The 14239-nt window shown below is 39.3% G+C and overlaps 1 protein-coding gene across 10 annotated transcripts in view; it reads left to right on the top strand.

Annotated features, from left to right (window-relative positions):
* The window catches only part of foxp2 (forkhead box P2), a 102259-nt gene extending 97112 nt beyond the window's left edge, over positions 1-5147 (top strand). For 9 of the 10 annotated variants that reach the window (XM_061762405.1, XM_061762407.1, XM_061762403.1 and 6 more), the window contains one exon: positions 1831-5147. In XM_061762405.1, coding sequence (XP_061618389.1) covers positions 1831-1975 — 145 coding nt within the window. In that variant the 3' untranslated portion in view covers positions 1976-5147. The other variant, XM_061762408.1, reaches the window with a different exon arrangement.
* Positions 5148-14239: the final 9092 nt, after the last annotated feature.

Genomic DNA, 14239 nt, shown 5'->3' with positions numbered 1-14239 from the left:
TAAATAAAAAAAGATATCATGAACGAAATAACTTATTTTTTTGGTCCCCTAATGCTTACCACAATAAAGATAGGAATTACAGGCAGAACATTTGATTGTTTTAAAGTTCTTTGTCCTTTAGTGCTTGTTGAACTTTACAACAGAGAGAAGAAATTGGTGAAAATCAGCTGATTTTTGTGTGTGCGTTTGTTTGAATGTACGTATATTTGTCTTCTGCTGTAATGTGTTCATGTATTAAAAAAAATAAAAATAAATCAGCCGTTCGGTAGGGCCCTAAAATAGAATCCTTAACAGTTTGAAACAACAAAATGTTGAATGTAGATTACAGATACATGTGTGCTTCTTTCATTAGCTCTCGCAACATCAGCCTGCTCTGGCATCGGAATATTAATTTCCAGTGTTTGCCTTTGAATATTTCAAGTCATCTGCACCTTTTACAGTTCTTTTCCAATTCAAAATGGCAAGCCACCCGTCCTTCAGCCCCTCCTTAGCAGTGACGAGGGCAGCCCAGGAGAGAGGCTATGAGACGAGTCCTAATGTACTGCTGCTTGATGAGCCCCCACCCCCTCCCCACTTTCCCTCCTCACCTCCCCTGTTCGAGTCTGGGGGATTTTCTGACGCATCCGATGTGTCAGAAATAATTAGGTTTTGTCAGATTTATCATGGTGGCATAAAACCCTCTCCCCGACTCAGGCCTCAGATCATGTTCTGCCTTGTTTGTGCGTGACAGCATTATTATTTTTGTTAGGCGACCAACACTCAGCTGTTTGTCGCGCGCTCCTCGAGCCCGCGCCGCCGGCGCTTATCGAGCCGAGATGTTTATCCATTTGGAGTTAAAAACATGTATCATGGCGTCCGAGCCAACTGCCAGGGCTGAAGTTGATTAATGGCAGAACCTCGCCGCCGCTTCTTTTTTTTTTTCCCCTCTTGAGGAGCGACACGCGCAGCCCCTGCATATTAAGAAGCGGCTGCGTTTTCTATTAACTAGATAAAAAAGCCTCTCCTCTGCCTTTGCTCCGGGGGGCTTAGAGATGAGAAATTCTCCATTATTTATCATGTGGCCTGTGTTTTTTTTTTCCATCCCCCTTCTTTCCACTCCTCCCTCCCTTTTCATGTATTTCAACCTGGTGTCATCAGTAAACTTTTAAATGCCAAACATGTCTGAGGCATCCCAGCCCATCGGCCGTGTTGTCCGTGTTCTTCCTTACAGTCGACGCGGGGCATCATGTCAAATTAGCGTTTGGCGAAATAACACGCTTGCACGCCGGATAATGCATGTCACAGCCTTCCCGTGTTTATCAAGCGCATGCCTACGAGAAAGACGGTGGAGAGACAACTGGTCCTTGGAAACGTGGACAGCGGGTTTTCACAATAATTTTAACAATGTACTTTTTTTTAACAATTGTAACAACTAACATTTTACAAAAAAACAGACCATAAATTGCGAACAAATCTATCTGTATAAAAAAAATAAAACAATTTACCACACTTTTGTATTTTTTTGTATTTATTATTATTTTTTTTTTTTTTACAAATCACAGAAATTTGGGTTACTTTTAGTGGTTATTGGAAAATTACCTTACATTAACTTATGATATACGAATACCTTGAAAGCGAAAATAACTTAAAAATACAACGTTTAAATTTAAAACATGACATTTCATAAAGATTTATGAAAGCATGATGTAAATTACAAAGTTTCTTTAGATCCTACCCGAGGACCAGTTGTCCTAGGTATACACTTTTCAGGTCCAGTTGTCCAAGGACCAGTCGTCCCATAATTGATAAAGACGGGCGGAAAAAACGTGATTGCCAATGTGGTTGTTCCAGGCCGCCCGTGCACGTCAAGGAGGAGCCTCCTAACATGGACGACGACGACTGTCCCATGTCACTGGTGACGACGGCCAATCACAGTCCAGAGCTGGATGACGACCGGGAGCTGGAGGAAGGGAACTTATCGGAAGACCTAGAGTGATTTCCTTTTTTCTATCCCTTAGTCTTTTTTTCTTTTCCTCCAAGGCCAGACTTCGAACAGAACCACTTCACAAAGTTCACGCAAACTGCCACCCACTCTCCTTTTGTTTCTCCCTCCCTTTCTCTCTCTCTCCTTCTCACCACTGGGACTATTTATTGAGCATGCATCCGGACGCTCCAAAGGAACTCTCTGGTGCAGCCCTTTGGGATCGCTAACACTAACATGTCAGGCATGAGATGTCTGCGAAAAAAAACAAAAAACCAATGTATTTGATCCAAGATGGCGTGGCTACAAAGGATGGTGGACTCATGGATGGATGGATACAAGGAGGGAGGACATAAATGAGCGAAATTCCGTCTGCCAAAAAGGAAGAAAATAGGACCATTTCGTTTGTGAATAAGCAGAGCCACAGTAGTTGTTGATGTCTAGAGACAATTGCTGGTTCAAATCAAGTCTGTTGTTTCACTGCTTGTATGTCGCTACAATTTGTTTTTCCACTTTTTTGTCTTTTGTTTAATTCAAAACTCTTTCCACGTATCATCTTCGACACCACCAACTGTAAATGCCATTCCCAAAGTTCTGAATTGTTGCAGTCAAAAGTAAGGGATACAAATTTAAATGTCACTCTGTAAAGCACCATAACAACTAAACATCCTGTCCCTCCTTTACCTCCACCTTCTGAAAGCTTTGTCTACCTGCAAGCAGTCAAAGGCAACAGCTAGAAACCAAAGCCCATGCTAGCTTATTGACAGAAGATGCCAAACTCAGCTACTTTGACCAAGAAGAAGCTTTCGTTCCGCAAAAACTACCTTCGACCAACCTCTGGGATTGTTTCCTTTTAAGGCCTCCTGAAAAACGCTCCATGGAGATCTTCTAGCACGTGTACCGCAGGTTTCAAACGTATTAAAAAAGAATACAAAAGCTGCAGGCCAGAGAGGAGCTAAATATCAAAGTGGATCATGACCAAAACAAGAAATGTGTGGAGAAGTGCAGATTCATTTTGTTTGACATCGTCCTCTTTTTTTTTTGTATTGTTGTTTTTAATTTAACCAGGCTGGTGAATATGTCATGTTCTAAATGGCACTGTCACGTCACGACTGAAACCACCGACGAACCAAACATGACAAAAATATCTAGCTAAGCCAAATAGTATTCAAGTGGAAATGGATGTGGCATGGTTACCACAAGAAGAGCAACATACTACCACTTCTACTAATAATAATATTAAAATAATAATAATAATAATAGCCATGTCAGAAAGGTGAAAGGGAACCTTTTTTAGGTTATGTTTGCTATCCATCTCGTCTACAATATATCAAGCTGGATGGATGGATGCCCTTACATTTCGTCCCGTCGAAATTGTTGTTGCTTTAATTAAAACGCTCATTTCTGTTGTCAGGAAACCAAAGTTACACAAAATTCTGCCTCTGCGTGCATGGGATTAATTATTTTTTTTAAGTGATCTCATGAGAATTTTAGTAGGATTTGGTACAAAATTTACGTCACCATGTTACAAACGTTGAATTATTATTATTATTATTTTTTTTAACAATTAATGATTGTCCAACGTAGTATCTTGCTTTTGTATCAAGTTTTAGTGCGATTTTTCTACAGAATTCTCATGAGATGATGGTACGTGAACATAGAACCAGAGTTTGCAATCTGCTAGCATATCGATTAAAAAAAATAAAATAAAAAAAAAAAAAAAAAAAAGCTGGGGATAAACGCATGCTGTCAAAGAAACCGGCACAATGACAACGTGTCAGCCTGCCACAACCAAAGCGGATACAAGCTGCAAACCAACCAACCAAGCATTTAGCTTTGAGAACCAACCAGAACGCACGCGCTAGTTCCACGTGGCGAGAGGCCTGGTAACTTGAGTCAACAGGACTTTCTTAATAATCTTACCACACCAAATAAAAGGGATGTTATGTCTTTAAAAAAAAACAACAAAAAGGTTCTCCCACTTGTTCCCAAAAACAATTTAAAAAAGAAAAAAAAAAGGCTTTGGAGAAAAAAAGAAAAGCTTCTACCTCTACTCATTCCGAACAATGACCACAGATCGCACGAGAGCTGTTAGTTACACTTTCCCCACGTTTACATCCCCCCCAGCGCGTCAAGATATGGAAGATTTGCATTGTAATAGGTTGTCCTCAAACATTTGTAGAGTGCTGATGTATAGATTACCTGTAAGGGAATATTGTGTTTTAAACATGCATGTCAAACAAAACAAAAAACATTTATCATTTGGTGGACAGAACAAGAGTTCATAATGACAAATAGAGTGAGAATCGTGGAGAGGATGGCCTAGGTATACATATAACAATGCATAGGAATGCATTACCTCAGAGTTTGGGGAGGGTCAGCCACAGAATGCATATTACCTGTAGATTTGCATGGGTTTTGTATAAATTAAGTAAAAAAAAAAATAAAAAAAAATTTAAAAAAAATCTTAAAAAAGTCTAAAATAGTTGCTTGCACATAATACCAGAAAGACCTCCAGAAGTTGCTCATCCACTAGATTTTAGGATTGTCTGGATTTTCTGGGGTTAATTTTGTCTGTATTTTGATAATTGTGCATACTTATGTAAAGAAAAATAATAATAATGTCGGTGGACCCATACATTGACCTGACTTTTTTCTAAAGACGTAAAATCCCAATCTGTGTTTCTTTTACCGGAATTTTTACCGTTTCACTCTCAATGCTCGCAAAGAGTAGCAAACCTGCTTTTTTCTGCATCTGCTTTGCATAGCTGTAAGGCTTTAAACCTAATGTGTGTATTTATTGCTTGTACCTCTGTGCATATTTTATGAAGCATTATGTCCGGCAGTTGAGTCATGTATCCTTTCTACTGCTATCCTTCTCTAATAATTCGGAGTATGATCCGCCTACGTATAAGATAAATTGGGACTGTAGCTAACATATGTTTGTCATTGGTGAGGAAAAAAAAAAAGTATTTTTTTTCTTTCTTGACGAGATTCAGCTACTTTTTTGATACTTTTCATGACTGTGTACTGTGTCCATATAAAAAGGTTCTCTGACGTTAGAAGGTCATGGTGGAGAATTGTAACGTCATTATTTTCTGTATTTCATGGCATTTCACTGCTGAATAAAATAAAGGACCAAAACTTGGGAATTTAAAAAGCAACCTTGACTACCTCCACCATCACGGACTGTTTCATTTATTGACTTTCTTCTTCCGACCTCGTACGCATTTATCTTTTATTCTGCAAAGGAATGCAAATTTGCACAATGTTCCAGGAGACATGTACTGTACTTCAGGGACAGTTAAAGATTAATGGACATGTTACAAGGCTTTGTTCAGGTTTACAACACCCCAAGTCTTGTTTAGAGGAGTGGGAAAAACTACTTAATTACCACCAGACGCCACAGAAAGAAATGAGAAAAGTGGTTAAGTTGATGAATAAAATTGTAATATTATCAAGAAAAATGTCATGGCCTTATGCGAATATAGTAGAAACATTACTTCAAAACATGTATTCAGGAAAAAGAATAATTGCGAATAAAAACACGTTATTTTTTTCAAGAAAAATCTGAATCCTATGAAAATGTATGATATACATTTTCATAGGATTCTGACTTTTGAGGGGGAAAAAAAGTTGAGAATTAGCTTGTAATAGAGAAAAAAACTATTTTCAAGCCAAGTCAATGTTACGTGAGTGCAGTTGGAGGAGGTTTTATTTGTTTCAAGGAAAAACATGTCAAGATCTGACAAGAATCAAGTATTATAAATGTCATGAGTATAAAGGCAGTCTGAAATCTGAATAGAAGAAGAAGAATCATCTTTTATTGTCATGAACATGCGTGCATGCATGCACACGAAATTTGTTCTCTGCATTTAACCCATCACAGTGAACACATACACATGTTAGTGGAACACACTGGAGCAGGGGGCAGCTGAAGCGCCCGGGGAGCATTTTGGGGTATCAGTGTCTTGCTCAAGGACACCACAGCCGTGAGTCCGGGGGATGTTGGCGGATGGTCCAGTCGGGGTTTTGAACCTAGGTCCCCCACGGTGGCAGGCGATGATCTTAACCATTGGGCCACGGCATGCTATCAGTGTAGTAAGTTGCGCATTGAGGACTACAGGAGATAATAGATAACAGTAATAGTCGTTTCCCCAGAGTAGAAAGAATATATTCCTGTGAGTGTTATTGTACGCTCTGTTTTTGTGTGTTGCTGCTCCGTGCGTGTTAAGTAGTGTAAAATACCGTAACATCTATGCTAATATCCATTAGCTTTAAGCTAGCAGCCGTTCATTAGATGAAATGGCTGTACTGTTTATTGTTCGGTTGAGTATTGTGTTTAAATGCACAATACTGAATTCTCTGTTGTTTTACGTGTCAGTTTTACAGTTAACTTCAACTGCGGGTGACAAATAAACAGCTTGAAGAAAGCACGCTTTGTATATGGACAACTTTGAGCAAGAGAGTGACAACAGGTGCTAAGGTACTTTTTTAAAAATGTTTTAATATGTTTGTGTTTTTGAACGTGTTTAAAGCCTGTGGAAGGGGTAAAACTCTGACAGAATTCTTTTACATGGTCTCATGGTTGCTGGTTTTCAACAATTGTGGGTGGGTCTCGAACATGTCCAGCAACAATAAACTGGGGTTCACTGTGATGCATTTGTATGATTCTGGCCTGTTGTTTTTCATCCTCATTAAGTCAAAACTAAAGAAAGGTTTACTAATCATTTCAAGAAAAACATCTTGTAATTTCCTTCTATCCTCTTGATGCTTAATATCAAATTGGCTGCTGGGATTGATGGCCGTTGAGAGGTCAAAGGCGCTAACAGGCTAACTGGAGCGAGCCCGCCGCACCTTGTCGGTCACGAGGCCCTCATTGGGATTCAAACGGGAACCTACCATGACCAATAGGGTCGCCCATTAGCAGGCGTTCCAAAGGGTGCTCAGGAACATCGTAACCCCCTCACCCCCACCATCGCCCAGCACTCCTCGGCAATGTGATGTCCCAAGAGAGGTCAGAAAACAACACATTTAAAAAAAAAATAAAATAAAATTTCCTTCCTTTCTGCCCGTTATCTCCTCACCGACGGTGTTCCGGAGCATTAGCGGCGCCTCCCGTCTCCTCGTGCTATTTATGCACCGGCAAGTGTTTATGAATTCAAGTGAGGGATGGCATACGGAGCGCAACAAGGGCCGCCGCCTGTGTACGACACAACATCAGAGGCACGAAAGCGCGCGCGGCTCCTAGCCCGCCTCTCAGAGAGCATGAAATAATAATGGCTTGTGGTTAGAGAGGTATCTGTGAGTCACACTGGCTGCTTTTCATAAAGTGGAGTTATTTACAGTGCGATGAATAAAAGAAAGGCTAGTTGGTGAGGCAGGCCTTTTCCACATGAATAACACGGGTGGAAAAAGGAGCTTGTAATGTACTGTGGCAGTCGAGTATACTGCGAGACCCTTCACAGAATAAAAAATGCACTGAGGAGGGAGGCTATTTTTTTTCTATTTGTGTGCTTCATGGGTTTTTAAAGCACAATATGTATTGTATCATTACAAAGATTAAATCAAGCCAATCAGCTGTTATACTACAGAAAGACAATGCAATTGCAATGCCAGGCTTTTGTTATTTATATATATATATAACAAAAGATAAATCATAATCTATACAAAATCAATTGAATAAAAATAATAATTTATTTCAAGACGGGACTGAAAAATAAACAACTGTAGTTGCACAAGTGTGCACACCCTCTTATAACTGTTGATGCTGCTGTTTCCGGATTGAACCAATCACTTTAAAACCTGTGAAATAGGAGTCAGCACACACCTACGAGCATTGAAACCGCTTCAGATTAACCCCAAATAAAGTTAAGCTGTTCGACTAGGCTTTTGCTGCCATTTTTGTAGTCACATCTTACAGCACAAGACTTCCACAGCCGCAGAGGGATCTCAGTGTTCAACAGTATCAATCAGAAGAAGGGTACCAAAGAATTTCCAAGGCATTAACTATACCATGGAACGCAGTGACGATGTCATCATCAATTGGAGAAAATATGGCAAAACAGTGACATTGATGACAAAAACTGGCATAAAGACTATTTCGTGTTTTTGGAGTGTCATGTGACTCATGTCAGCCATGTTTGTGGAACGCATTACAGCAGGACTCACTATTGTGACTTTTTTGTATTGATTCAACAAATTAATCTTGCTGGCAGGTAGCATTTAATTTCCCCCTTCATTCCGTAGCAGCTTGCTACTTGATTGTTTTATTATTATTTTTTTTTAATTTGAAGATGAACTCAGTATAAGAACTGGAACCCACCCCTAAATTAGGCAGTGCATCCTTTTCATCTCTAATGAAGACCGATTGTGTCAACGCGCGAGTCGTCCCTTGGCAGGACACCTCTCATCTCGCACTTTATTGATTAGAGCGTGCAGACTTTTTTGCTCTCTTCCCCAATTCTGACCCGACGATGCGTGGCGGCTCCTCGGCCCCCCCAGGCTGCCAAATTGCCCGCTAAATAGTCCAGAGGCAATGGCAACGCTAATTGAGATCATCATTATTATAATTGCGGTGCCTGAGAAGCGCGTCTTAAATAATGTTCATTGCTCTCAAGTTGATTTTGGAACACAGTGCAAAAAAATAATTGCATAGCTCCGAGGCGCTGCCGGTCGGAATCGGTGGATGAAGGAGAGTCTTGTGTCATTTGACCCCTAACAACACCGCCTCCCCTCCGACAGAGACGCCCTTTTCGTCAAAGTGCATTTCAAGTTGTTCTTTTTAAGCCAGTCAGCAATTTCTTTGTAAGTGCTCATAGATTGTTCTAAAAATGTACAAACAGCTAGATGTTCACAGGGTAGCAAGGGCTTCATTACAAATGTAGTAAGTTAAAGTAAATTAGATTACAAGTTACTTTATTAGTTACTTTCAGCAGCTGCTGTGTGGCAGTAATGTCACTTATCCACAGTATGAAAGTGCATTAGCTTAAACTGCACAGTAAACTCTCATTTATCACAGGGGATAAATTCTAGAAAACCACCACAGTAAATTTCATGCATGCAATTCAATGGGAACTTGTGAAACCGCACTTTAGAGAGGTGCAGGTATTTAATTTGTCCACTTGAGGTCGCCATTCACGCACATGTCTATTGGGCATGCCCTGGTTGAGTGATGTGAATAACAGTTCATGCGGATAGGGTGTGAACAGGCGATTTGCTAGGTTTAACCATTTGCACCGTTGACACTGACAGTCTGGCACTGTAGTCAACCAAATCATTATGGGTACCCAGACTTTACTGTGGTGATGTTTTAAAATACAGTACCGTAGTTGTCGAAAATCCAGCTAAATATTGTTCTTTACTTGCAATTTTTCTTGTCGATATTGTCACAAGTGTTTCATGAGTGTGGGTTATGTGTCGGGCTAAGGTTGGTATTTGTGAATTTATTTCATAAAACTCTGACTGTAGCTTGTATTTTAAATGTATAGGGAACTCAGTAAGGTTTCTTTTCTGCTTAGAACAAGAGCCCAATTGACCTTCTGTGACAATTTTAGTTAAATCAGACCACAGGACATGTCTCCCAAAATGTAGGCATTTGTCCCTGTGTGCATTTGTAAACTGTAATCTGGTGTTTCTTTTGGAGTAATGGCCTCAGAGTGACCTTTGATCCCATTTCAGAGCAGTACTCGTTTCACTGTGGATAATGACACACTCTTTCACCAGCTTCAGCCAGCATCTTCACAAGGTCTTTTGCGTTTGTTCTTGGGTTGATATGCACGTCTCCTTCCTGGGCATTCCCATGGTGTTTATACTTGCATATATTTGTTTGAACAAATTAACGTGGTACCTTCAGGCATCTGGAAATTGCACCCAAGGATGAACCATATTTGTACGTTTACAATTCACTTCCTGATATCTTGGCTGATTTTCTTTTGACCCTCAAATACACACGCAGGTGTGTCTCTAATTTACTCAAATATTGTCAATAAACCTGTCAGATGCTTCGAAACACGTGACTTCATCATCTGGGTTTTCCAAAATTGTTTAAAGGTATCGCAATCTTACTGTATGTAAACTTCTGACTTAAAATAGTCTAAAAGAATCCTTCTTTCATTTTTCTGGAATTTGACAAATTCAATTTATTTTGGCATATCGAACTGACCAAGAACAGGGGGGGGAAAAAAAAGCATAAGTTTCTTTTTATATAGTGTATGTATGTATGTAAGCATCTGGTTTCAACTGTATATCTACCACTCACTCCACAAACATGTCAGACATGCTGCAACATACTCTACAAACATGTTGGACATGACTCTTCACAAATATGGTGCAGGTGAGATTCCATAAGCATCACAGACATGCCGCAACACAAACATTGTGGAAATATAATGTCTCTATAATTTTCGTACAGTTTATCAATTTAAAAAACCCTAAGCAAATGGTCAGTTTTCTCCTCATTACACTGCATTGTGTTTTGTACTGAATGGTCATGTTTACACAAGCACAATACTTTGTGTCCACAAAAATCGAGCATCTTGTCTGAGATGATGCAGGAATTAAAAAAAAAAAAAAAAAAAGAGTCCAGTTATCATCTTTAATCCACAGTAATCACGCATGGCCTTCATCACCAATTCATAATGGAATTTCTTAATGGGAACATTTCAATTACCTGCTTCCAGCACCGGGACCAGGTCCTCCAATTAAATTAGCTCTTTGTCTCAAATCTCAACATGTTTGTTTTCAAGGAGTCGAGTGTTGCGGAACTTCTTAAAGGAGAAGTTTGCTTCGATTTATTTCTTTAAATTCAAAACCTCGGGAGTTGATCCTGGCAGGGGGTTGCCGATGAAGAAAAAGAGGAATGTAGCATTAGCAAGGAATGGTGGGTTAAATCACTTACTGAAGATTTTTAATGACGTTTCAGTGTTCCTCATATAATTACTCTTCATCCGAGATGGGCCGTAATGCTGTTGGACAGTCGCGGTTCAGGCTCGCTAGCTCGCTTCATTAGCGTGTCATTTCTATTTCACATCAGAGGCTTTAATTGTAATGCTGAATATGCACAGCTCCCCGCACAAGCCTAATCAAAGTGGATCCACTTGTATTATTAATATCAGAAATCAGCCCGCTTGCTATTTTTTTGTAATAAATAAAAGAATACAGACGCATAAATCAGCTGTCATTTATTAGCGGCGCTGTGGCATATCCGCCAGACATGCAAGGAGAAGGCAGCCCACCTCCTCGTCTTCCTCCCCTCATCACTCATCAACATTTAAAAAGTAGCCAAGACAGAGAGGAGCGAAAAAGAAGAAAAGGCGCCACATTAAATATACATGCTAATTCTGCCGTAAAGAAATTCCGATTACAAAGCAGGTGCGAAGTGCCAAACGGGGGAAAAAAGGAAATAAAATACAAATATCTGTGACAGGAAACAGAAAATACTGCCTGGAATGGGACTGTGTAGTGTCATTTGATGTTTATTACTGTGGTCTTCAACAGTGTACAACTGCAATGAACCATGCTGAGAGCTGCTTCTCATAATATAATGAATGTACAGCTGCAGGTGTACCTAATGAAGTGGCCGGTGGGTGTACTCTCGTATCTTGTGTGGAACGGCGAGCAAAGTTGGTGTGTGACAGCTGCAGGTGGAGGAGAGCCACATGAATGATTAATTAGACAATAATGGGCAGACAGACATTAATTAGGCATTAATGAGAGGCCTCACCTTTCATGCTCACTTTTTAAGTGCATCTCAACCCTCTCCCGAGTCTTCAATTCCTACGCCGCCTCCCTGACAACGTGAATAAATAATTGCTTCAAAACACTCCACAAACATGGCTGACAAGCTGCACCATACTCCACAAACATGGTGGAAATTAGGGCCCCACCAATAGGGATTTTTTGAAGCCCATTCCAATATTTGGCAGAAAAAAAGTCCAGTCACCGATTAATCAACCGATTAATTTAAAAAAAATATATAATGAATACAATTTTTAAAAAGCTAACAACAATAATGATATGAATTACAGGCCGAACACTTAACTGTTTTACAATAATTTGTCCTTGAGTATTTGTTTAACTTTCCAACAGAGAAAAATCGCCGGAAATTGGCAGATGTCTTGCTGATTTTTGCAGATAATTTTTTTTGGGGTTGTTTGTTTGAATGTCACAATCTGTGTCTGTTTTAATGTGTTAATGTGTAAAAACAAAATCAGATTTTTACCGATACGAGGGATAATATCGACCGATTAATTGGTCGGGCCCGAGTGGAAATGCTGCAACGTACATTGAAAATAGTCTTTGATGTTCCTTAAATGAAGACATACAGTATATAAATTGCAAAGGATTGAAATGTGTTAACCAAGCATACAATATATTATTTGCTTATTTTTTAGGAAAAGAGGGTAAATTTACCACATTTTAAATGTGGAAATGTCAATCGTGTTCGCATACAGATCAGCTCCATTACCTGCCTCCAACATGTGCCCCTCACACCCTGAACATACATATATAACCCTAGTTTGATCATCGCCCCCCCCCCACGCATCCCCAATCTCAATCCTTTCCATTCCCAACTCTTTGATCTGTCATTTGCATTTCTGCGCCTGCAGGCTGGAAATTATGTGGATGAGATTTTTTTTTATTATTATTATTAACTCTCCTCCTCTTTTCCTCCTTCACTCCTTTCTTTCCTGTATCATCATCTTCACCGCATACCTGATACCTGGTGAACTCACCCCCATTATCTTCTTTCAATATCAGCCCTGTCCCAAAACCGAAGAAATATAAGATGTGGTGGCAGTGGACAGTGTTAGGGTCCAATAAATAGTAATATTGAGAGAAAAACCAATGAAAAACATCATTTTCTTGTGAGTATGTATATATATTCACAAGAAAATCTAAAAAATATCATTAAAAAAAAACTGTCAGTAGTGAATAAAAAGCATGTATCACCAAACAAAAAGCTGTCTTTTAATCAGAAAAACAACAACAACAAAAAAATATATGTATTTTTTTAACCTTCCAATAAAAAGCATACATTTCCAAATTTTTAAAATGTTTAAAAAAAATGAGTTTTCATTGTACACAATTTTGAAACGTGCTTGTTCTTGTACATATTATTTTAATATTACTATATTTTTGTTTTTTCATATCACATTTGCATAGATAAACATACACATTTTACATCATTTTTGAGATCCATGCTTATTTATTTGATAGTGTCATTATTTCTTTTATATTGTATTTTTTTTTTGGCTTTAAATCAATCTTTTTTTCCAATAGAGTTAAAAAAAAAAAAACAACAACTGGAAACAATGCCGCCCCCTATCTTCAAAATGCAACACTGCAGCTTATTTGATGTTTTTAAGAATATGTTGTACAAAAGAGGAACATTTGCAGGCGGCGCTTAGCTGAGGGCCTTCTCTTTCTTTTTTTTTTTTTTTTTTTAATCTGCGTTATCCTCCCACTAACGTCAATAACCTGCTAACAAAATGCTTGTTAGCGTTAGCGCGGTTGCCTCGGAGCATGGGCTTTGATATGTTGTCAGGCCAATATGGCAGCACTTGCTGATTACCTTGCTTATTGATTGTGAGTTAATAAACAGCAAGAGATGCCGGAATGTATTCATTTGGTGTCTTTTGATGTGTGCGATGCATCGTCTGGCAACAACGACGCTTAAGTTGCAACGTTGGCCTATTATTATTTTGCTCTTCCCACTCTGAGACTTATTGTAGTGGCTGTGGATAAAGGAAACTGTGTTAGCAAAAACAAACGGCGACAATTATTTTCCTGCAGGCTGTCTAAGCAACTTTGTGTTGCCGCGTATTATGCTGACATTTGTGTTCGTGTTCAACGGCTGCTTTTCTTTACGTTTGTACTTTTAAGTCACTGCGCGCCTGTCACGCTTGGATCTGACTACTTTACACCTCCCCCACTCACTCACGTGTTCTATATATATTTATGACAGTGGAGATGGTATTTCAGTCCCGAGACCATCTTTATATGTCACAAAAAAACTAGAGTAAATATCTCAACAGGATGACCTAAAATGGCGGGACTGTACCATTCTTGAACCTGGGGCAGGGGAACAATTATTTTACAGAAAATCGTAAATGGATGGATGGATTTTGCAATAAGGGCCGCTATTAGTTGTCATTACGTAATGGGCTTCTAGAGGGCGCGTCCTCAATCTCTCGCTTGCCCAGTTTTCAAAATAAGAGGCAAAGTGTGCTTGCTGGTTTCTGTGTTAATCCCAGTAGAAGTTTAATTGTAAAACTG

The sequence above is a fragment of the Phyllopteryx taeniolatus genome, chromosome 22 (genome assembly GCF_024500385.1).
Source record: "Phyllopteryx taeniolatus isolate TA_2022b chromosome 22, UOR_Ptae_1.2, whole genome shotgun sequence".
NCBI classification, from domain to species: domain Eukaryota; kingdom Metazoa; phylum Chordata; class Actinopteri; order Syngnathiformes; family Syngnathidae; genus Phyllopteryx; species Phyllopteryx taeniolatus.
Note: the sequence above shows the minus strand (reverse complement) of the source record. Positions and strands in the feature narration are given on the sequence as shown.